At 33.2% G+C, this 24823-nt stretch overlaps 1 protein-coding gene across 1 annotated transcript; it reads left to right on the top strand.

The window, feature by feature from the left end:
• The first annotated feature begins 1431 nt into the window (after positions 1–1431).
• LOC140060968 (uncharacterized) lies at positions 1432–24823 on the top strand. The gene is made up of 15 exons (XM_072107348.1): positions 1432–1583; positions 1824–1931; positions 2432–2513; positions 2981–3032; positions 3402–3558; positions 4204–4262; positions 4699–4848; positions 5814–5885; positions 6022–6078; positions 6865–7031; positions 7895–7940; positions 8802–8879; positions 9384–9526; positions 9796–9862; positions 21410–24823. The coding sequence occupies exons 1-15, from the start codon at positions 1544–1546 to the stop codon at positions 21467–21469; spliced, it is 1338 nt and encodes a 445-aa protein (XP_071963449.1). The 5' UTR covers positions 1432–1543; the 3' UTR covers positions 21470–24823.

Below are 24823 nucleotides of genomic sequence, written 5' to 3'. Positions count from 1 at the left end.
AAACAAATTATCTAAGAGAGAATATGTAATTGATGTTATGAACTGAAGCCTTTTGTTATTAATGGGTATGTTGATAAATATATTTTAACAAAAATGACGGGAAACTTCTTATTAGCTATTATTAGTTTCCATGTATTGGTTGGTTACAGGGAGAGAGTGGAATGGTGGAATACAAGAGAGAACATTCTGAAAGATATTTTAATTTAAAGGTTTTGAGTCGAGTATTCGTGTGACAATCATTGACCAGAAAAGCATGGAAAGAATATTAGAACTGTGGATTGTTTTTTTTTAAAGAAACGTGGAGTGTGTATGTTATTATAGTCTCTTCTTTGTACAGAATAAAATTAATTTAAAAAAAAATTGTTTTTTACAACTCAAACTAAACCCTGTATTTTTTGTATTACAGTATGATTAATATTAGTTTAAAACAATGATGATACGATATTGAACGATCATCATTTCTGACTGAAGACACCTTTGACGTTCCATAGACGTTAGTTAAAGACAAAGATGTTATAATCTTTAGCTAGATGAAGAGTCAAAGCCTATCGAGCGACAATTCAATTTTTCGACGATAACGCTCTGGGTTATGGAACGCCTCCTCCGCCTTCAGTTCACATTTATCATGCAGTACCCACCAATAGTCATGCATTACACATCAATTTTTATGCAGTACACACCAAACGTCATGCATCAATCAGATTTGGGATAACATCTCTTTTTATGTAGACACTATTAAACCAAAGAACCTGCAAAATGATAAGGCTATCTAAAGGTTGTGACTAAAAGTATCTTTATAATACAAGTGGATTGCTTTTGGAAGCATGCAATCCTGAATCAAACCCCAGTACCGTCTCATTTGACGAGTTAACAAGTTTTACTGTATGTATGATATAATGAAAGAAAAGGATTAAGAAAAGAAAAGCTTTTTAATATCAATACTTAGATTTTTCGTTTGTTTTAAAAACAACTTACTTCACAGACATATCAATGTTAAAATCATCAATCTCATCTGTCTGCTGAAACCATGTTACAGAGTCGGCCTGATCAGGAGTTGATTAAATCAGCATCAACCTCAGATATATTATTGTCACAAACTACTTCTGACTTTCTAAAATCCTTGAACGCAATGCCGTAACTCTTTATATATATGGCTCTGCGCAATATTTGACTGCATGACGATTGGTGTGTACTGAATGACCATTGGTGTGTACTTCATGATGTTTGGTGTGTACTGCATAATGTTTGGTGTGTACTGCATAACGATTGGTGTGTACTGCATGACCATTGGTGTGTACTGCATGGCGATTGGTGTGTACTGCATGCATGAGCATTATTGGTGTGTACTGCATAAATGTGAACTGAAGGCAGAGGAGGCGTTCCATACTGGGTTAGTGTCTATGCTATTGTTTAAAACAAAATAAACACGACGGAGGATCTCGCGCGGAAGAAGTCGAGTCGCTCTTGCATCCTAAAATTATCCTTTTCTATTATCAGTAACTTGAGCTAGCAATGCTAGGTATCCTTTTTATGATTTTAAAAAATGGCATCGAATAAAGATCCACTGCTCACTGAGTTAAAAGGTATGTTTTGAAATAAAATGCTAGCTAGGCCTGTCTAAATGAAGTGTCAAGCGTTATCGCATTCACATCCATCGCCATTTGACGCCCTCTCCTCCTGGACTGTCGTCCTGCATCTACAGGCGTAGGAGGCCAGGCCTATACTTGCAATATGCTATTTTATTTGCCACTAACTTTCATTAAAAATGATAATCATTAATTAATATCAATACTGTATCATTTTTCCACTATTGTTTTTACTAGGCATAATCCTAAAGCTTCGTTCCGAGGACAAGCCAATCAATGATCATCATTTAGAACTCCGAAATCTTTGTGAATGCTTCGAGAAGATTTTTAGGAAAGGTCTTAAAAGTAAGTATACCAAATGTATGAATAGGGGGTGAATAGGTAATGATATTCTGAGCAACCTCCACAATGGACTAGCTACATTTTTCATGGATTCAATGATTTATATCAGTCAAATTTAATGTTTTTGGTTGTGATCAAATTAACTTCTGGTAGGTATTTTTATAGAAAGTGCCGCTAGAAGCTACGCTTATTTTTTATTTTATCAGTCATCATTAAGTTGAGCTGCTAGACAAGGTATTTAACCAATAAAAATAGATCCCTACTAGGCAATAGTGAGTGAAGAATATGGTACTCAATAAAGACAATTTCAGTGAATAAATACACTGGATCAAATAAGCATGTTCAACTGTGTCCATACAAAATTCTGGAGTAGATTTTATATTAAACAAAATCAAACATTTGACCGGTATAGTTCACTCTCTCAACCTCACGTAGAAAGAGATTGTGGATAACCCCATAATAATTGCAGTATGTATTTAAAGTATGACTGTTATAATTTGCAGACCCAGGGTCCTTGTTTGGACTTTACAAGAGAGATTACTGGAGTTGGATAGAATCTCTACCTAATTACACATTCAATGAAAGGTAAAGTTTGGGTCATATTCGGCCATGCGTCGAAATCATTGTTTCCTATGTCATGGTCAACTTTGAATTTAATGCAAGGGGACCATGCACTTTTATTCTGTTGTTTAGTGGCACAGAGAACTGGACACATGGTTAACCATGACCAAAACTATATTCGATGCACGGTCAACCATGCCATTAAAAAAATAATAAGTTACACAGCAGATTTTGTAGAAAAGCACCCAATTCTAATCCGCTAAAGCCTTGTCTACACTATCAAACTTTATGTGTCAAAAAAGTTTGATGTGCCTATATATGGTAGTGCTATGCTTAAATATGGTAGTGATATGACATCATCATGTCCATATATGGGCACATCACATTTTTTTGACACAGAAAGTTTGATAGTGTAGACAAAGCTTTAGGGTGAAGAGTACAAATATTTATAAACATCTATTTATCTAATAACATATTTTTTTTATTGGCAGGCTAAATCCATTATTTTCAATTGCTTTAGAAGAATGTAGAAACTCGCAAAAGGTAATACAATAATGATAAACAAAATATAAAACTTTACAAAGGCTACATAACATCAAGAATCCGGGATGATTCGCCCCACTTCTGGTGGGACAATCCGGCCGAAACATCCCACTTTAGACCAAACCATATACATTTTTTGTGGTGTTTATCAAGTTTTTAAAGGTGTTTTTTCTACCATTTAATAATATTTATTGATATTTCAATGTCGATATGATGATATAATAAGTTGCTTAAAAATGAAATTTTATATGCAATTATTATTTCCAAGTGGCAAAAAGAGAGTGTAATTCTTAATTTTTATATTGTCATACTGAAGAACACATTTTTAAAACTTCCCTACTGATTTTCATTGTTTTGTGATACTTTTAGGTACGAACTGACCAGGGCAGAGGGAGACTGTTTATTCGAATTGCACTAACCAAGAAGATTTTAAGCGTTGCTTTGGAACACCTTGTGTTGAACCCTAAATTGACAGAATACTGGTATAAACCAGAGTTATCCATTATTGGTAATGAAATCTTTATAGGTAAGAAAAAGAGTTGTATGCAGCTGTCAGTTTTATTGGCAATATATCTTTTGGTTGGTGGTTAGCATTCCATCTCTACTTCCATTGTTTACCTACCTGGCAAGTCTGAGTATTAGCAGGGAAGAGTAACTCTTCCCTGGTATTAGCCATCAAGGTTTTATAGATTGGCTAGAGGGCAGACTCCAATGTTATAGCAGTTCAAAGAGTAATTCTTCATAGAGAGCGAACCAACCAGCTGCACTTTTTGATACGCCACTACTACACCTGTGCTGAGCATATCATCGTGAGAAATATTCTTTACATTCTGACGTACGATACGCATTGCATCGATCGTATAAATGTGAACGCATTCTACATGCTCCTCATATACAAAAAATGCTATATACCAACAACATACTAAAAGCAATGTGTGTTGGAATTTATGTGGTCTTTATTTACTTTAAATTACTATTTTATATACTAAATAATATTTTCAAACAGAGTTACAGCCACCATCTTGTTGGTTTCCCCTCCAGTCAGGAGTACGCCCTTTAGCCTTCGGCTCTCTATTATTATGCACTCCATCACTACATTTTCTGCTGTACTATTTTTGTAATTTTTAGTAGACATTATTTTCTTTAATGATGTGTTTGTTTTTCCCCATAGAATCCTTGATGTCTCTTCTTTTCCTTATAACAGAAATAAAGTTTGATTTAAATGTAAAGGTATGATCAACTACATTCTTTAGTTTTAAAACAAGGCCATATACATGGCTGCAGTCGCGTGCTCAAATTTGAGTTACCGACCAACTGACCGACATAGTGAGCTGTAGAAAATATATAAAATTTTTATTTCTTTAATCCACTTCATCCATGTTAAATCAATGTTGAAGACATGAGTTTAGATTTAGTAAAACCAGCATTGTTTTGAACAACATTCTTTTATTCGTTCATCATATTACAAATACAAATTCTAAAATTTGTCAAAAAGCTGAATCCACAATAGAGAACCATTTAATAGAACTTTGACTGTGCAGTAGAACGAATACTGAACAACATGTGACACAAAATTAACCAATCAGATAGAAACGATACAATCAGGTGTAATATAATGCTTTACATTTATTTTTGACATTGACAGATATATCTATAACATTTTCAGAATGCTAGTTTTTTGGATGAGACATGGATGATGGGGGTGATGAAGCAATTTGAGTTGGTACCATGTAAGGATCTGGGTGTATACGTGAAACACGTCAGCAATAAAGCAGTGGTCGCTAGTGTGGAGGCAGGAAGTGTAGCAGAGGAAAATGTAAGAAATGTGTTTGTTTTGGTATATTTATTAGTTACTTGGTTACACAACCCCTATTAAGAGGACACCTTTGGGACCTAACTAAGTGACCCCTTGAACAGGGGTGGGCTGTAGTGTTACTTGTTTACTTGTTTCCAGAGCTCAGCATTTCAATTCAATTCAATTAAATTTCTTTATTGCTGCAAATGCCATCAAGGGCTAATATCCGCTTAAACATACTACATCATACAAACATATACATATTTACATTTAAAATTTAAACACATACAAATTATAGTCATTACTATACTGTTGTAGTTATTATTTTTTTTTATAATTGTAATTATTGTTATAGTGATTATTGTAATTATTATTATAATAATTAATATAAGTGTAATAAATTATAGGTTACATCTTAAGGGCACGAGTAGTATGTTCTTTAAATGGAAGATGAGAAGAGTGTCGATTATGGCGAAAGACCATAGACATTTGCTGGAGTTGAGGCTAGACTATGCCTATAAGCCCCTCTTGAAAATAACAGTGGTTGGACCATGCCTGTTCGAGACCTGACTTAAATTGATTAGTTGATCTTGAAGATACTACATCCTCTGGTAATGGATTCCATAGTATAATTGCTTTTCGAGCAAATGAGTCTCTCATCCAATTTGTGTGTGAAAACATAAATTTTATTTTGAAAGAATGACCAATGTTCTGACATCTTCAAGCTAAAAAAAGAGTCAGCTGAAATATTATCCACTCTGTGTAAAAATCTGTATCAAATGAGCTCCTTGCCTTCTGTATGCCAGCGTAGGTAAAATGTATGTTCCCTCATTCATTTTCATTCATTCATGAAGGGATAAGTGGAAGGACGGTGTTCTACTGTAATTTTTTCTATTATGGAACTTATTTATACTGTTGTGCGGAACTTGAAAATTGCAGTATGAACCATAGCATTAGTGCTGAAGTTAGATTTTTGATCTTTTCAGAATAAAATTGAAGTTGGTGATGTGGTTGATGAACTGTTTGGAGAAAATCTTCATGGCGTCTCAAAAGGAAAGGTAAACAAACAAACAAAGTATTTTTATTTTTATTTCAGCTCTTGTGCTACTGTAGGTTTAATTGCTTAGTATCTTTGCATGCCACTAGAACAGTAATAATAATAATAATAGTAATTTATATATTTTTATGTTACAGATTCCTCGTCTAATAAAAGACCATGAAGGTTGGCCTATATATATAACAGTTGTTAAGGTTAGTAAACAGTCAAAATATTGTAGAAGGTTTCTCCTAATTTAAAAAAAAAGAATTTTACTGTACATAATTGTGTTGCTGAAAACATACTATGTAGACTATATAGTTACTTCAGTAGACTATATTATAACAGATGTAAACTGTATAATAAACTGTAATAATTACTGCAGTAAACTAAAATTATTATATTATGAGAATTATCATTGCCATCCTTCCAAATTTGCTGTTGTTGACTATTTCATTACTGCAGTAGACTATATTATAACAGATGTAAACTGTATAATAAACTGTAATTACTGCAGTAAACTATAATTATTTTATGAGCATCATTGTTTCCATCTTTTCAAATTTACTGTTGTAGATTATAATTATTGCAGAAGACTATATTATAACACGTGTAAACTATAATTACTATATACTAAACAGTAATTACTGCATTAAACTATAATTACTATATACTAAACAGTAATTACTGCAGTAAACTATAATTATTCTATGAGCATTATCATTACCATCCTTCTATTACTATTCTTTATTCTATGAGCATTATCATTACCATCCTTCCATTACTATCCTTTTTTTTTCTTAAGCTCTGTCTACACTATCAAACTCGTTGGACAACAAAAGTGTGATGTGCCCTGATGGTAGTGATATGCTCATATATGGTAGTGATATAACATCATCATGTTTATATATGGGCACATCACATTTTTTTGTCACATAGAGTTTGATAGTGTAGACAGAGCTTAACTGTGTATAATTGTAAGCATTGTTAAATTTTTCCAGTGTTACATGAAAAATGGCAGAGTATATCCACCAATCTATGAACGCCTGCGATATGTTAAAGACGAGATGCCCGAATTTGACATGCCTCGTGACCGTAACCTGGGACCAAGTAATCCTGAATCCATAGGGAATGGGGCTCAGCAACCAGAACTTGCGAGTGATGGAAGGTAGAATCAACTATACGGAAAATTTCTTTATATTTTGTATTTAAAAACAATTTATTCAATATGAAAATACACATACGACAATATAGAAATTTTAATATGATAAATAGTTTGAAAAAAATATTACAGTTTCAATAGCAAATCATTTAATTACTGTGTTGATCAAGTAATGCAATATCATTGAAAAATTATTGAATTCTATGTAAGACATAATTCATAATTAATTCATTAATGTTATGAAAATTGCAAATGAACAATCATAAAAAAAGAAGGTGTTATAATATCAGTTTTTAACTTGCATTTCTACAGATATAGATTTAGTGTTATTGTGTAAATTAAAGGTAACATGGACATTAACAATTAATCATTTAAGTCATTTAATTATTTAAGTCTGCAAAAGTAAAATACTCACTGTTTAGACCTCCCATTTCAAGATGCATAGCTTTTGTGTTTGATCGTAATAATCTGACTTGAGTCTGATAATTGTTTCATCGGAAAAACACAGACAACCCAAGGGACTTGGAAAAGATCTTACAATCTGCTATGTGAAAGTATCTTTACAATCTGCTATGTTAATGCTTTTTATTCATTAATAGCGTTCATTCGAGGACAAAGACTCTTGGCCTTGTTGAATCTTGGATGAAACCATTGTCATATGAGCAATGTATCAGTATATCAGTATATCTGGTGGTTGACTACAAATGATTCCAATATGTTATAATAATACCACATTTAGTAGGATATTGAAATCAATACTGCATATTACCTAGTATAATCCAAGTAGAAAAGGAGAAAAAAAAGAGAAAAAAAAACATGATTAAAAAATCATTTATTTACAGGTGTAAATATTGTTTTCTTTCTTGCAGCACCATATATAGACTGAAATATGTTGGCAACATTAATGTAGGAGAAGTAAGCAAAAATGTTATTTGCATTTAGTAGCACAAAAACAACCTCGGCAATCTAGGAGTTATTGAGCATCACTGCAAATGTACATGCCTTGTATAGCATAAACAATTTCAAAAGGGTGTTAAAGATCTAGGTAGTTGATCAGATTTGAACTATACCATGAATCTAATGGTAGGATGTCTGCATATCAAGCAGAAGATTCCATGTTCAAATCTCGGTTGCGGCCACTTCCCATTTCTTTCTCATCGTCAACCTTTGTAAATAATTTAATTTCCAGTATATCAATGGGTGATTTGGAATTTCTCATTATGGTTAAGTTTTGTTATCGAATACTCTTTTCACATCTGCATACATTTTTACAACTTGTAACAAATTGTAACCAGGTTTGATCTCCTGATTTTTTATACGTTTTCCTACAAGCATACGCGAACCGTGAGAAATCTTGGGAGAAAACATAGTTGCACACTACTTGATTATTATGATTGGTCCATATGATACCAGGACAATACACGCGCGTGCAGTAAGAACTTGGACTATCTCGAAACAAAAACATGCCTCTCATCGGTGTGTTTTTCTCGCGAGATTTCACAGGGGTCCTGTGAAATCTTGGGGGATTTTCCACAAAATTGTTTTGTTAACAAGTTGTTACTTTTTGCAGGTGTCAGAAGGGTATAAGGCTACTTACCTATCTACCATACAACAGAATTGACTTCCAAATGCCATAGTTAGTTTGAATGAATTTATTGTTTCATAGAATGAATTTTTAAACAAACGATCTACTGTAACAATTGATTGATTTCCTTATTTTTCAATTCATTTCAGTTTTTATAATCTAACAGATCATTACGTATCTTATATTTACAGGATGGTGGAACTTATATAATAGAAAGTGCAATTACTAAAGTTATGAAACTTAATGGAACAGATGAAGATAATTTCAAGGTAACAACTGTCACTATAATTTACCAGATTTATAAATGATTTATAGTGAATACATGACAAACTTCTTATATTTACAAAAGTACTTTGACTTGAACATCCATTTATTACAAGCATTGGTTAGACTTGTTTTCACCATCAAGTACATGACTTGCTAATTACAGAATAGGAACCATTTATTATGCTTTCTTAATAGTCTCATATTAAGCTTAGGCTAACTGTCATTGTATTTGCAATTACATATAAAATCACTAAAGCTCTGTCTACACTACAAACGTAATATGGACATGATGATGTCATATCACTACCATATTTAAGCATATCACTGCCATATTTGAGCACATCACACTTTTTTGTCAAGCTAGTTTGATAGTGTAGACAGAGCTTAACAGGATTTGAACCAAAGAACTTGGGATTGGTAAGCAAGTGCCACAACAAATATTTTGTTTCTGGTTATCTACAACGCGTGTGTGTGTTAATTTGCATAATTCTGTGTCTGTTTTTCAGCCTGTCTGTCTTCACCTTGGCGAAACAAAAGTTTCAATAAAGTCACCTGTCAATGATGATGTCATTTTTCAACATTCCTATCCAGAAATTTCTTCATGTGGTCGAAGATTGGACGCTGTGAACTACTTGGCTTATGTAGCTGGGTAAGCTTGTAATTTTGTGTTTATTTCTACCACATCTAACAGCACCGGATGGCTTAAACACCTGCTTTCTGCACGTCTTGTTATGAGGCCTAGGTTGTGGCTCTTTTTTGCCCATAAAAACACATATGCTCTACTGTATGTACCAGGGAGCCCTCTTGTTTTTCGACAACCACATTTTGTGAATAACATAGTTGCACTTTACAAAAATAAAACTACCTGGTGCAAATTGTTAAGGTACTGTAATCATCATTTATCATTTTGTTTTTCAGTGATACAACTTGTACAATTTCAAAGAATTTCATTTGTTATGTTTTTTATGCAAATGCTGAAGCTGAGGTAAGTATTATTATACATACATTTTGGCAGAAAAATCATGATACCAGCTTGTCATTGCATCTGTATTTTCGGGTTGCAGTTAAATTTGACCCCAAAATGGGGATACTCGTTTTTTTAAACTGGTACTCACAGCCTCATTTAAATCTAGAACCGTGATACCGGCTGTTATGTACGTTGCTACTCGCGGTTGCAGCCTTATTTGACCCCAACAAATCTGCAATACAATTTATTGTGGTGTAAAAGTTATAAGTAAAAGGTGCATAACAAACTCACAGAGCACCAAGTCCAATCTAATTAATATTTTTTTCTGTTTTTGTGTGAACCATCCTTAACATGCTAAAGGAAGAATATGCATTTTTAATATATTATTATAATCTACCTATGGGTGCAAACCAGGTTTCACGCATGTGAAAGTAACACTATAAAGTCTGTAAACCTATCATGTGATTTTTGTTGGTGTGAACAGGACACTATAATGTGTAGCTGTTTACATTGCATAATTTTTGCATTAAATAAATGGGTAGTAGCTTGAACATTGTGTAGAGAAGGTGATTAATGTTTTAACTGTTGATTTGGCCTTGAGATTCACAATAAACTTCACAATTTGTCATTATAATAAATTGAAATATTGTTGTTGGAATAGTTCACGTTTAAATTAATATTTTACAAGTGTGAATACGATTTAAAATTTAATCTAGTAGAGACAAATTTGCATAAGTAGCAAATGTTAACATCGATTTCAGACTGTTTGTAATGCTGTAGAATATCAGGTGGATATTGAAACATGTCTGCTGGATAGCAGAGTCTACCAATGAGACAAATGTCTGCAGATGCATCTCTCCATTTTATAAAATTCTAATTTACTTGCTTCTTCTGATTTGTATGGGTAAATGGGCCTAGAGTCGATTGGAAAGAGTGGGTGAGAGGAGGGGTATAATCTGAGGGATATGGTGTGCTTCCCCATTTGACAGCTAAAATGAAATGATAAACTAATATTTGATATAAATTTTTGAAACAGTAATAATATTAATGCTCCCTTGTTTAAAATAACCTGGATTTGCAACTGAAGGCAATCTCAGATTTAACACTTTTAAGGTCATGCTGCCACCCAGGAGTGCAAATTGTTACCATATTAAAATAGAGTAGTAAAAAAGTAGAGTATGTGCCAAATTACTTTAAACACATAATTGTAATTTTTGTTCATTATATTCCAATGCATTTGGTGAAAATACACAAATTATAGATGACAAATTTCGTTTTTGTAAAAGCACAAGTTAACGGAGTACTTACTCGAACGTTTCGATCTCTATCAGAGATCCTTCTCAACTGACTGCGGAGTGTTAATGCAGCTTGGTCATTCTTGACGTCATCTGTTGATGACGTTGTACGCCTCCGGTTGTAGGTTGGAGGTTGTGCGGGGCTCGGCCAGGTGATGTGTCTATCAAATCATTGTACAAATGCGAGAGTTCGTGGGCTCCAGTGTCCCGGTTCATGGTCTTCTCTTTATTTCTCCTTATATGTAATGATTCTCTAATCTGTCTGTCTTTGCGTTTAGGCTCTTTGGTTAAGATGGTAGCCTCCCAGTTCGGTACATGATTGTGTTTTATGACATGTTCTGTAATGGCAGATTTGTGTATGATCGAAGATGTGGATGTTCTGGAGGCCCTAGTCATTACTCCCCGACGATACGTTGATGATGTATTAGCTATCATCCCCATAGGTACAGTACATACATTTAACACACATCTTAATAACATCGATATAACTGACAATATCAAGTTCACCACAGAATCGATGACAAACAACACAATACCTTTCCTGGACATGCTCATCACACTCAATGACAATGGAACAGTTACCACCTCAGTCTATCGGAAGCCCACTCACACAGACCAATATTTACATTTCAACTCACATCATCCACTCGAACACAAACTGGGGCTTATAAACACGCTTGTGGACAGAGCTGAGAAGGTAGTGGGAGATATGGATTTGAGGAAAGTTGAGATGGATAACATCAAGAAAGCGTTACACAACTGCCAGTATCCAGAGTGGTCCTTCCAGAGAGTTATGGAAAACCGAAAAAGGAAAAAGAACAAAGGACACGAACCACAGAAGGAAAAGATCAAGATGCGAGGTAGCATAGGAATCCCCTATGTAAAAGGAATGGCAGAAAGAATACGACGCACTCTCTCCTATCACAATGTCGGAACCTATTTCCTACCCCAAAATAAAATCAAGAATAGCCTCGTCCACCCAAAAGATAAAATCGAGAAGATGGATACATGTGGAGTAATCTACGAAGTCACCTGCCGCAACTGTCCACAAGTTTACATTGGGGAAACAGGGAGGGCATTACAAACACGAATTAATGATCACAAAAAAGATGTTACAACAAACACGGGGGGAGTAATGACTAGGGCCTCCAGAACATCCACATCTTCGATCATACACAAATCTGCCATTACAGAACATGTCATAAAACACAATCATGTACCGAACTGGGAGGCTACCATCTTAACCAAAGAGCCTAAACGCAAAGACAGACAGATTAGAGAATCATTACATATAAGGAGAAATAAAGAGAAGACCATGAACCGGGACACTGGAGCCCACGAACTCTCGCATTTGTACAATGATTTGATAGACACATCACCTGGCCGAGCCCCGCACAACCTCCAACCTACAACCGGAGGCGTACAACGTCATCAACAGATGACGTCAAGAATGACCAAGCTGCATTAACACTCCGCAGTCAGTTGAGAAGGATCTCTGATAGAGATCGAAACGTTCGAGTAAGTACTCCGTTAACTTGTGCTTTTACAAAAACGAAATTTGTCATCTATACAAAATCGAAGCTAAATGAAATTCTTTCAACACAAATTATAGTTTTTAAAAAAACTAAAAATACCTGTTAATGTTATAACAATTGAAAATACTTTTTGTCGAACAAACCAAGCTTTTTTTTCATCAGTGGTAATGCCCTCAGTGAAAAATGAACATTGGAAATTACCGAATCGGAAAATAAATAATGGATTAATTACTATGTTCCCAAATTAACTGAAGTAGATCATTTTAACTAGCAAGGGAAGAATCTGGTGTACATATGACAATAATACTGATAAATGAATGCCATAAATAAATTGTAGATTATTAGTAATATCTGTAAATTGTCAGAAACAGCCCATGTATTATTGATATTAGAATGACTTGGGAGGGGAAAAAAAACAGTACAATAATTAATATTGTATTAATAATCATACTTGTGTGTAGTTTTTATGCACCGATATCCATCAATACACAGATGTGTATGGCACAGTAGTAAGCCCTTTAAGGCAGGCCTGCAAATTAACCTTTTATTATAGTTAGCTGACAGGATAATTTGTTATATATAATAAGTGAAAAGTTCATGCTGCTTATGTGGAATGAATAAATATATAGATAGAAACGTTACTGATCACCAGGTATTTTAGTCATTTTCTAGCTTGTGGCAGATAATAGCAAACCCAGAGACAGTGTCCTCCACTTTGTTAAGTAATACAGTTCTTTCTTAGTACAGTATTTCTATAATGCTGTTCAATATTCTCATGTATGATGACAATGAGTTATTACTTCATTCAGAAATTAACCCTAACAATGATATCCTGTAGTACATGCATATTTATAGTGAGTTGTTACTTACCCACTATTACTGTGTGTTGTGAGAACATGTGTTGTGTTCAAATCTCATCAGTATCTTCTGATTTGGCTCCGTAACTATTATATATATCACTATTATTCTTTCTGCTATGTACATATACAGAATATACAAACTAAGTTAAAAAAACAACATAGTATATGCTATAGGAACAATACCTCCTCCTTGCTCGCCGGTCCGTAGTAGGGAGAGTGAGACACAAAAAAAATTGAAATGTAACACCTGCTAATTGATATGCAAATTACCTCTTCACAAATACCAATCCACTCGTACAAGCATTGAACAATGGGAACACATCTAAAACATATTTTATACTGTTATGCATTACATACACAGTTGTATTTGGTGCCATGTTCTTGTGTATGTCCATAGAACCAATGTTTTTACATCCCATTAAAAGGATCAAACACTAAGAACGTAATAAGCACACAAACAGATCTTGAACTCGTAGGAGTTCTTTAATGTAATGTAGGATGCTTTGACAAATTCTGAAGTGATTGATTCTCCAAGACCCAAAGGCTTTTCTTATTCTACATTCAAATATATTAGTTTTTTTATAAGAGTCAAATAACCGTCATTGATAAATGTTCTTTTTCGTTTGTGTATGTTAAAACTATAACCTGTGTATTTTGTCAAAATGTAATGATTGTGTTTACATATTGGATAATTATTTAAAAAGAAACTGCTGATTCCATAGTAGAATATAATATATTTCATTTCTTTTATTTCTCTTAAGTAATAACTTAAACAAAGTGGAGAAGCCTAAATGAAATACAATACAGTAGCTTGTAATATCCTACAATTTTGTATTAAGTAAATGTTTAAATGTATTTTCCATAAAAACTAATAGTTCACTATTGTCACATGACATAACAGTGCCGTGCCACCAGTACGTTAGTAAATTTCAACCTGACCTCCTCCTCCCTGTGACTTTTTTACGACCACCGTGTCACTTTAATATCCTGGCTACGGCACTGCTTGATTGCATTGCATATACACAATTCTATCAGTTTTTTTTTTATGTTATGAATATCCCTTACCAACCAGCTCGACTATCTACACCTCATAACAGTACTTAGTTTAGAGAAAGATCTCATCCTTTCATAAATTAAAAGAAGGCTGAAATACAAAAAAAAAGGTATTTAAATTGGAGACTGATGAGGAAAGGGAATATAATTATGATTGGTAGCTACTATTCTGTCTTTGTTGACGATAGGTAAAATTGGGTTAAACTAGATTAAAGTCACTCGGGATACTTTAAAATGTGAGATAATCAAAAAATATATCCTTACTTAAATATCAGAGGCATTAAATAACCTTGCTAACCAATTATCTCTTGTATCCAATGTTCTAAGTTAACCTTTGCCAGGCTGAATTTATGAATCGTTTTGATCTTTCTACAGCAAAATATTCTCAGAATTATTTGCATGTGTTTGCAAATGCAAAGCTGGATGGGTAGTTAAGTTTGCTAGGCAATCATACTGACTTAACCAAGCTAATATTATTATATAATAGACCCGCCTCGTTTGGAACAGCCCTGTTTAGAGGACACCCCTATTAAGGGGACTCTTTCCTGTGAAATAAACTAGGGGAAATAAATATATGTTTAACACTACTACTAATTTTTTTTAATGAACACGTCTGGTCAGAAAGTTGTCCCACTGGTGCCGGGCTGCTGTCCTTAAGGTGTCCCACTGGTGTTGGGCAGCTGTACTTTTAAGGTGTCCCACTAGTGTCGGGCTACTGTTCTTTTGAGGTGTCCCACTGGTGTTGAGCTGCTGTACTTAAGGTGTCCCACTGGTGTCGGGCTGCTATCCTTTTAAGGTGTACCACTGGTGTTGGGCTGCTGTCCTTTTAAGGTGTCTTACTGGTGTCTGGCTGCTGTCCTTTTAAGGTGTCCCACTGGTGTCGGGCTGCTGTCTTTAAGGTGTCCCACTGGTGTCAGACTGCTGTCCTTAAGGTGTCCCACTGGCGTCAGGCTGCTGTCCTTAAGGTGTCTCATTGTATACTGTTATTGATCGAAAACATTTTTAATGGGAGAGGGAGTATTTCTTAGATTTTGAGCCCTAAAAATAAATTCAATTTCTTTCTAAATGTGTTGCAAAAGTTGCATATTTTTCCAAGTTTTTGTTGATATAAGGTTTGGAAAAATTTCCTATACAAATTTAGCACCAAATGATAATTCTGTCCATGGTAAATTGAATTTAATTAGTGCATTTAAAAGAAAGATCATGTGACTTTCTCAAGCTCAAGCTATGGCCGTTTATGTGAACTCTTAAAGCACCTCTTCTACCTGACTTACGAAGCTGACTAAATTAGGATAGAAATAGATCTTGTAACTAATGACTAGAGAGACAGCTCTTATCTAATATGTTTATCTCTACTTATACTCGCCGAGCCATTTAGATGATAAACCTCACCTATCTGACTTACTATCAGGTAATTATTGTATTACAGATGTTGATTCTCAACACATTTTTTTTTATTTTTTGTTTTGCAATCAATCAAGACATTAAGTTCCATGAACCAAACCACATTATTGTATAATGCATTCTTAATTTTTTTTCATTGTAAATGTAAGAAAAAGAGAGTTGGATAATTAGTAAAATTTTGTCATATACACCTCTTCTGTAGGACACATGCTCCTTTTGGATTATCAATTTAAAAAAAATGTTTTCTTTATTGAAAATGTTCTTAAACGTCGAATATATCTATCTTGTTGTTTGGAGCTATTTTTAATTTTTTTCTTAAATTATTCTGCGGATTTTTTAAAATCGGAGAATATAATTGTGTCTGAATTGACTGAGCAGTTAACCGTCTAGTGGGAAATTGAAATGGAATTTTTTGTATGTGGTTGCATTTACATTTGTTAAAAGGTTGTAGAATACATTACCTATTTCTCAATATACCTTTTTTTCTGACACATATATCCAGTCAATTTTATGCAAACTTAGTAGTTATTTCTAATGTTTAATTCTGTTGATAGTATTCCGACCTTTCCAGCGAAGACCAATTTGTAGTTTAAGTGGCGTTTAGATGTGGTTGCTTGTAGTAAACTGACTTCCAACCAATATATCATGATCTAGCTAGTAGCCATAAAAGACTATTGTTAACCTAAAACCTGGAATTAAGAGCATAAGTCTGTTTTAAATAGTGATATAAATCGCTACTTATGAATGAAGTAAATTGATTTGTCGTCATACACTTTTGGAATTATGTTTTCTTGGTTGATGAATGGTGGTCTTATTATTTCTTCAAAAGGCATTTATTTTTTGCGCATCCATGGATTTTACTGCAGTAATTTGTTATTCTAAAACCACTGCAATTTGACAAGTTCTCGAAATAACTTTGAAATATTGAGCTAATGCAAAAAATTAAAAGTAAAATTACTGCACTACCTAATAGTAGAGTTAATGCATTACCTGCTGTAGAGTTACTGCACTACCTGCGGTAGAGTTACTGCACTACCTGTAGTAGAGTTACTGCACTACCTGCTGTAGAGATACTGCTCTACCTGCTGTAGAGTTACTGCACTACCTGCGGTAGAGTTACTGCACTACCTGTAGTAGAGTTACTGCACTACCTGCTGTAGAGTTACTGCTCTACCTGCTGTAGAGTTACTGCACTACCTGCGGTAGAGTTACTGCACTACCTGTAGTAGAGTTACTGCACTACCTGCTGTAGAGTTACTGCTCTACCTGCTGTAGAGTTACTGCACTACCTGCGGTAGAGTTACTGCACTACCTGCAGTAGAGTTTCTGCACTACCTGCTGTAGAGTTACTGCCCTACCTGCTGTAGAGTTACTGCACTACCTGCAGTGGAGTTACTGCACTACCTGCTGTAGAGTTACTGCACTACCTGCAGTAGAGTTACTGCACTACCTGCTGTGAAATTAATGTACTACCTGCAGTAGAGCCTAGAGTTTCTACAGTATACCAATTGTTTTGTCTTTTGCATGAATATTACAATGTCTCATTTCATAAATTATTGTTAATTGACCTATAACCTTTAAGACAAGCGAAATGCACAAAGACAAGATTGAATACTTCTAATGATATGTTGGCATGGCAACCACCCAACTAATTATTTTATGTTCATCTATATTTTCACATTATTCAATCGCCAAATGTGTATTGTCTTCGAGTTTGTAAAATGAAAATTTTAATGTTACGTTTTACTAATTTTCAGAACGTTAAAAGGCATGGTGTACAATGCATACAGTCGCATATCATAATAATAAATGGTATTGCTAAATTAATACAGATACTATATTAACTATTTAAGTGTCCAGGGTAATTAACCTTACAATGAACAACTTGAATTAATGGATTTTTAATTAGCGAACCACTCAAACACAGGATTTCAGTTAAACATGCCTCAGAGAGGCAATAACATCAGGCCTAAGTTTTACTAGTATTCATTTGGTGATTATTGGGACTTGAACTGGCATAAATATTTATATTATTTCTAATTATCTATTTCATTTCATTTTTTTATTTATTCATTTAGCATCCATTCAACAATACATTTAAAATACATAACAAAGAAAAAATACAAACAATTGGAATATTAAAATTGAATAAAAGCAAAGTGAATGGATGCAAGGACGACCCATAAAATCGACATGTCAATTTATTTCCAATGGGGTCCATTGCAAGAGAAACTGGAGATGTGAAAGATAACAAGGATCAACAGAAAAACATATGGAAATGTGTCATATTTTATCAATGAAATGATTTAGCAAATTACGATGTGTGCTTAATGAGAAAAGTTATGTAAGCTATTATTTGTACCATGCTTATTGAAATGGTGCGAATAGAAAATAAAGAAAATGACCCAAAAAAAATATTATTTGGAAAGTTGTAGAAAAATTTTCCATATAATTTAATATATGTTGTTTCTGAAGATATACCCAAAAAACAAATTCATACTATAATATACAACGAAAAAAGAAGATTTTAAGAATGCAATGTAGAAAAAATTACCATTATTTAATAATTTATTTCTTAGCTATTCATAAAAGACAAATTCATACTATTCTATACAAAGATAAAGTAAATTAACCAAACAACTAGGTGATAACAAAAATTGTTTTAATTTAATTAATTTCATAATTTCTTTTTGAAAGATATACTTAAAAACTTTATACTTTACAATATAAATCTTTATTTTATTTTTCATATACTGCCCTTTTTGTCTATTGTTTAATAATTTATTTTTAGAGATATACATAAAAGAAAAAAGAGTAAAATAATAACCAAAAAATTTAACTAGATGAAAACATTTTTTTGTTTAATTAATTTCATAATTGATTCCTGAAAGATATACTTAAAAACTTTATACAGTACTTTACAATATAAATCTTAATTTTATTTTTATATACTCTCCTTTTTTGTCTCATGACAAATTCTGTCTTGCTTGCTTGCATACAGTATTTGAAAAAAGGTACAATTTTATGAGATCAGTGCATAAGGATGAGTACATAAAAATTACATCCATACTTGCATTTACTATAAATTTATTTCTATTTTAATCAGCATTTCGGGTCATGCTCTGGTCAAAGAATAAGAATGAAAATAATTTCTAAATCATGGTAATTTTGCTAAACTATGGCATGCAGGAGTTGGATACCGAGTGGTTAGGACACTTGACTGTCATACAGATAGACCCGGGTTCAATTCCCGACAACTCCCAGTCCACTCAGCTGTAAATGAGTACCTGGTTGAAAATACTAGGGAGAAAAAAGACGGCGTGGAAAGGAACTGGCCACCCTACCACATAATGCCGAGGCTTAGTACAATGAGCTCCTAACAGCTCATTCCCCTACGTTCAGAGAACACGGGACTCACCTTTTTTATGGCATGCAATAGAGCTTTTATGGTATTTTGATAGTTAATCTCAAACATTCTTATGATATTATTATAAATATATGAGTAAAAAATATGCTTTCTATGGCATTAAAGCTGTATTAAACTACAGGACATACAAACTTGCTCAGAATGACATCAAATTCTTTATGTACATTTCAGTTCATTCATTTTTACATACTGACAACATTTTAAAATAAAAAAACAATATTAACTGAATACAAAAAGAAAACATTGCAACTTCTTAATTTAAATTTTAAACAAAAATTACATAGTAACAATTTACAATACATTTAAAACAATTATAAAATTTAAAAGATTTTTACATAGATTGATCATATTAAAAAAAAAAAATAACACAATAATTTTTTTTTTTTAATTTAAATACTAATGGCAATTATTTATTTTAATAAAATAGTACTGTGTACATTATAACTACGAAAACAATCGTGCAATCACGTTTATATCTTGACCGTATTTTATTAAATTTACATTTGTTTGTTGTTCATCTTCTTTAATTGATCTATGAAGTGTGCGTACATGCCTGTAGAGGAACGTCATACATGCTGATGTTTAATTACCCTGCATTGTCTTAATTCCTGCATTTAAAAACAAATCATGTTTGTCAAAGTTTATCCAATGTTTGTTATTCACATACTGCTGTATATGCTAAAATCTTGATCTTAAAGGGTAATTCTTGATTTGAAATTTCTATTGTTTTTGTTGTAAAAAAGCAGAATAGAAATAAATATTTCTATTTTCAGAATAGAAAGACATGTATATTTATTCTGCCTTGCATTGAGCATTTTATTCTACATGACCTTGTTCAAGCTTACATATAAAACAAAATTGATAATGAACCAACTTTTTTTCGCTTAAGCAAAATAGTAAGCACCAATTTTTAAAGAAGGACTTCATGATGATCGTTCTACTTTGGAAAATAAATGGGGGTTATATATCAGATAACAATTTTTGTATGAAAGTAGCATGATTTGCATAGAATTCTCTAAGAAAATGCTTTGTTTTATATCTGAAGGATCACTACTAAACTACGTAAGTCCAGTGTGTATGCAAATTTGCTGTGTCAACTTTGGCCTCCGAAGCCGTGTCAAATCCTGCTGAACAGCCATTAAAAACATGTTAGGAATCAGTATTAACTGAGTTATCCTGGAATGTCCCCATACTATTGAAATGATTTTGCATAATTTTTTTGGAAAATTAAATTATCGATTGACAGTTATTGCTTTTGAAGAGGCGTTTATTGGAAACGAGTATATACGTTTTTTTCTATGTAAACTAGATTATTTATTATCAATTAAATGTCTCCTTTAATTCATGCGAAAGGTTCTGCTTAGAAAATTGAAACTTTCTAAAGGCTATCGCTTGTTTAGGCATTAACTTTAATTAACAATGATGTAATTGGTTGGAATACATTACGGTGTTATACATCATCATTTGTGGGTGTTTTCTAGAAAGGTGTGTATAAAGAGAAATATCAGGCTAGGAGTATCCTATAATGGAGGTCACAGTGGGAGGTCACACGCTGATTCGTTCCAGAAAAAGAGGATAAGCTTTGTGGATCCAAGTTTAAATCTTTCTTTTTTCTGCATTTGAAATGTTGCTTTTCTTTCCTGTACAAACGAACAAGGGACAATAAATGTTGACCAAACACTATGATCAATCCTTATTCAGGAGACAATGGACAACCTTGTTCTAAAGGTGTCAACATAATAATATGCTACAGTATTACTTTTACACATAAAATGATTGTATAAGGTTTTTTTGTGAGATGAAAAATAAAAGTTATTCAACCTAAGTAATTTATATGCATAGGTAAAATACTTGCATTATCAGTGCTACCAATTATGTTGTAAAATCCAGATCTTGTTTATTTCAATTTCATAACTTATCAGAGTATAGATATTACAGATAGCCTTCTTTGCAATAGCTAATACATAATTAACATATTTTACTTTTTATAGAGTCGGACAATATTGCGTAACATTGCACAGGGATTTGGAAGGACTACATGGTTCGTTTGATGGTTTTATCTTCCGGAAATCATAACCCACTACTTTTAAAATTATAATATTATATATAGCACAAAAGCCCCAATGGTCTAATGGTAGGGTGTCAAGCAGATGATTTTGGATTCGAATCTCAGTTGGGCAAGTTTATTTTCGTTCTCACAGATTCTCTTTATCTTCATTGTATATCATTGGGTAGTTTTTAGTTTCTTTATGGCTACAAATTATGGCCTTACCACGTTGAAACACCATTGGGCCTGGTTATAGCTTGGATAGAAGACCATCTTATCTGGGTATATCGGGTATTGTATATAATTTCCATATAAAGGCATTTGAAATCAGCACTACTGACTCTTATGGCAGCCCCTCAGACGTATTGGCATATGCCTCTTCTCTGGTCAAGGTGGGTACTGGATGAAAGAAGCCCTTGGTCAATGATAGGATAATAATATATAAATAATGGCTGCATATTTATATATATATATATATATAGTGGGGTGGCTTTTTATCATTCTTAATAATTTTGGCATTAATTTTCAGTATATCACCAGATTGTTTGGTGTTATATTCCCATCTCTACATAGACTGTTTAGTTAGGGAGAAAGCCCTTCCGTCATCAACTTTCTCTTTCGTCTTTTGCCCCGTACCTAACCTATCCATGCTTTCCTCTAATATAGCTGATAGCACATAATATATACTACACTACATTTGGAAGGACGACATTTAATCTACAGGAAATCCTATTACACTCCTTCACTTAATAACAGTATTATAAAATGAAAGAAATATTTAATCCTTTTTAGAGCACTGTTCGTTTTTTCGCTTTTAAAGCATGGTGGTGTTCCAAGCAAGTATTTAAGAAGTAAATATACAACTAAAACAAAATAACTAAAATAACACCTTTACAGAAAATGTCCTTTCCAGTGAAACAAATAAGTGGAAATAATGTTTTAAGACTATGGACAGCCACTATTAAGGGGACATTTTGTTTGGTCTCAAAAGTGTCCCCTTAATAGAGGTTTTACTATAGTAAGTACAGTCAACTCTCCCAATACCGGACACCCTTGGGCGGGCATATATTTTCCGGTTTTTCGAAAGTCCGGTTTCCTGAAAACATATTTTTAAAGTCATCACGTTGTCACCGAATGCTGCCCGGTACGGTCTCCTAGCGTAGGGAAGGCCTAGGCTAGGCTATGATTGTGTCAATCTAGTTTTAATTAAATAAATACTGATAGGCCTAGGCCTACTTTATTAATATTAAGCTACAGTAATTCAATTTACCTTTTTTAAAAGTTACATTATTTACTGTACCAATAAAACATGTTACAATAGTAAATTATTGTTTCTCAATGTGTTTTTAACGGCAAAAAGGCCTACGTACGTACGTACGGTGAACATAATTTCGGTCTGTTTATTGTTTTTCGTGAGCTAGCTAGCAGCAGCAGCATGGGTGAAGGGCTTTGATTGATGCGCATGTGCAGAGGTGTCATAATCAAATAAAAACGCCCACACCTAGACCACATGTTTTTTAAGCTCCTTTATTTTGACGTAATTTGATAGCAATGATGAAAATTTATTAGGTAAACGAGCCAAGCAATAATGACACAATAATTAATTGGTAACATTTCAAAGTTTATTAACACTAGTTAAGTCAAGTTCATTCCGTTTACGTTTTGCCATAATGATTTCCAAATTTATAATGATGCACATTTTTAGTCCCGTTTTTAGTGAAACATTCCTTTTTAAAGTCCTATTGCAATTGTGAATTTAACAATAATTTAAACAAAACAAAGACACAGGAATGTAAATTTAACTTTATTAAAAAACAATTCATATGCTAAAAAACAGGGAGTTGTTAACAACTCCCTGCTAAAAACAATAGACAGACATAGCGCTTCGATGTGAAAAAGCCCACCGCAGTTCGATACGCAACAAAGCAATTGCCGCCTCGTGGGTTAACAATGAACTGACCTGTCAATCACGGTGTAGTGCTCCATGGCAACATTATTTGATCGTACCGCGAAACGTCGCGCACTTCATGCATGGTGAGGGTATGGTTAAAAGCTTTTGTACATTGTGAATGTAGTGAATCCGAGTCAGCGACGACGATGTTACGTTGTTTTCGTAAATATTTGGAGTTTTTTAACCGTCAGTCCGGTTTTCAGACGCTAATTTTCGTGTTTTGTACTTCATAATTTGTCCGGATTCCGGAATTGGGTATTCCGGTTTTCATAATAAATTACAGTACATTTAGAATAGGGACAAATTGGGCCCTCCAAAAAAGTCCGGTTTTTCGTGAATTCCGGTTTTGGGAGAGTCCGGTATTGGGAGAGTTGACTGTAGTTATATAAATACAAAGTATTGTAATCATTAAGAACAAACACTTGACAGTTTGAATTATTAGTGCAACACAACTTATTACTACAATAATCATTATTTAATACATAATAATTAAATAACTTAATTTTTACAGAAGCATTTTTTTATTTTATAGTGGTTTTTAAACTAATTTATTTGTTCTTTTCTGAATGAAATAATTTTAATTGAAATATAGTATACAGTACTTATATTGTAAAAAAGTAAAGTATAAATATTAATATGAACTATATTTATTAAATTCAAATGTTTAAAAAAAATACATTAACAAATATGGCAAAATAGATTGCTCTACATAGTCTTGTTTAACACCCTTTACAGAAGGGAAAAATTACAAAATGATTATAACATTTTGTAATATAGAAAAACTTGAACTATAATAAATACAGTACACTTTATATGTAGGCCACTAGATAATTAAATTAAAACCTTGTCGCATGTCCAGTTGTAAAACAACATCATTGTCAATTGACGTTACGCATTCAAAGTGCTATATATGTCTTCATTTGAAATAACACATTCTCGCAAAACAAAATTATTACTGTATATCATTATAAAAATGATACATAATTACACTAATCACTACAATAGGATGTAGTTGTTTTGTGTAAGTCTGATATAATTATGACGTTTTCATGGGTTGCATTACGTCATCTTAAGGTGCGTATTATGACGTAGAAAGAGGCTTACTTGTTTTGTCTTTCATGAATATTTGGGAACAGTATTTGATACTTTAAGAGATATATACTTATGTAATTATTATTATTATTATTATGGTATTAAAACATTTAATTTATATTAAGAAATGTAATATTGTTATGTGTTTCATTGTCTACTCATTATGTTTTCATTCATTCCATCCATCCATCCATTCGTTCATTCCATCCATCCATTCGTTCATTCCATCCATCCATCCATTCGTTCATTCCATCCATCCATCCATTCGTTCATTCCATCCATCCATCCATTCGTTCATTCCATCCATCCATCCAT

The sequence above is a fragment of the Antedon mediterranea genome, chromosome 1 (assembly GCF_964355755.1).
Source record: "Antedon mediterranea chromosome 1, ecAntMedi1.1, whole genome shotgun sequence".
NCBI lineage: Eukaryota > Metazoa > Echinodermata > Crinoidea > Comatulida > Antedonidae > Antedon > Antedon mediterranea.
The sequence above is the reverse complement of the archived record's forward strand: the minus strand, read 5'-3'. Positions and strand labels throughout refer to the sequence as shown.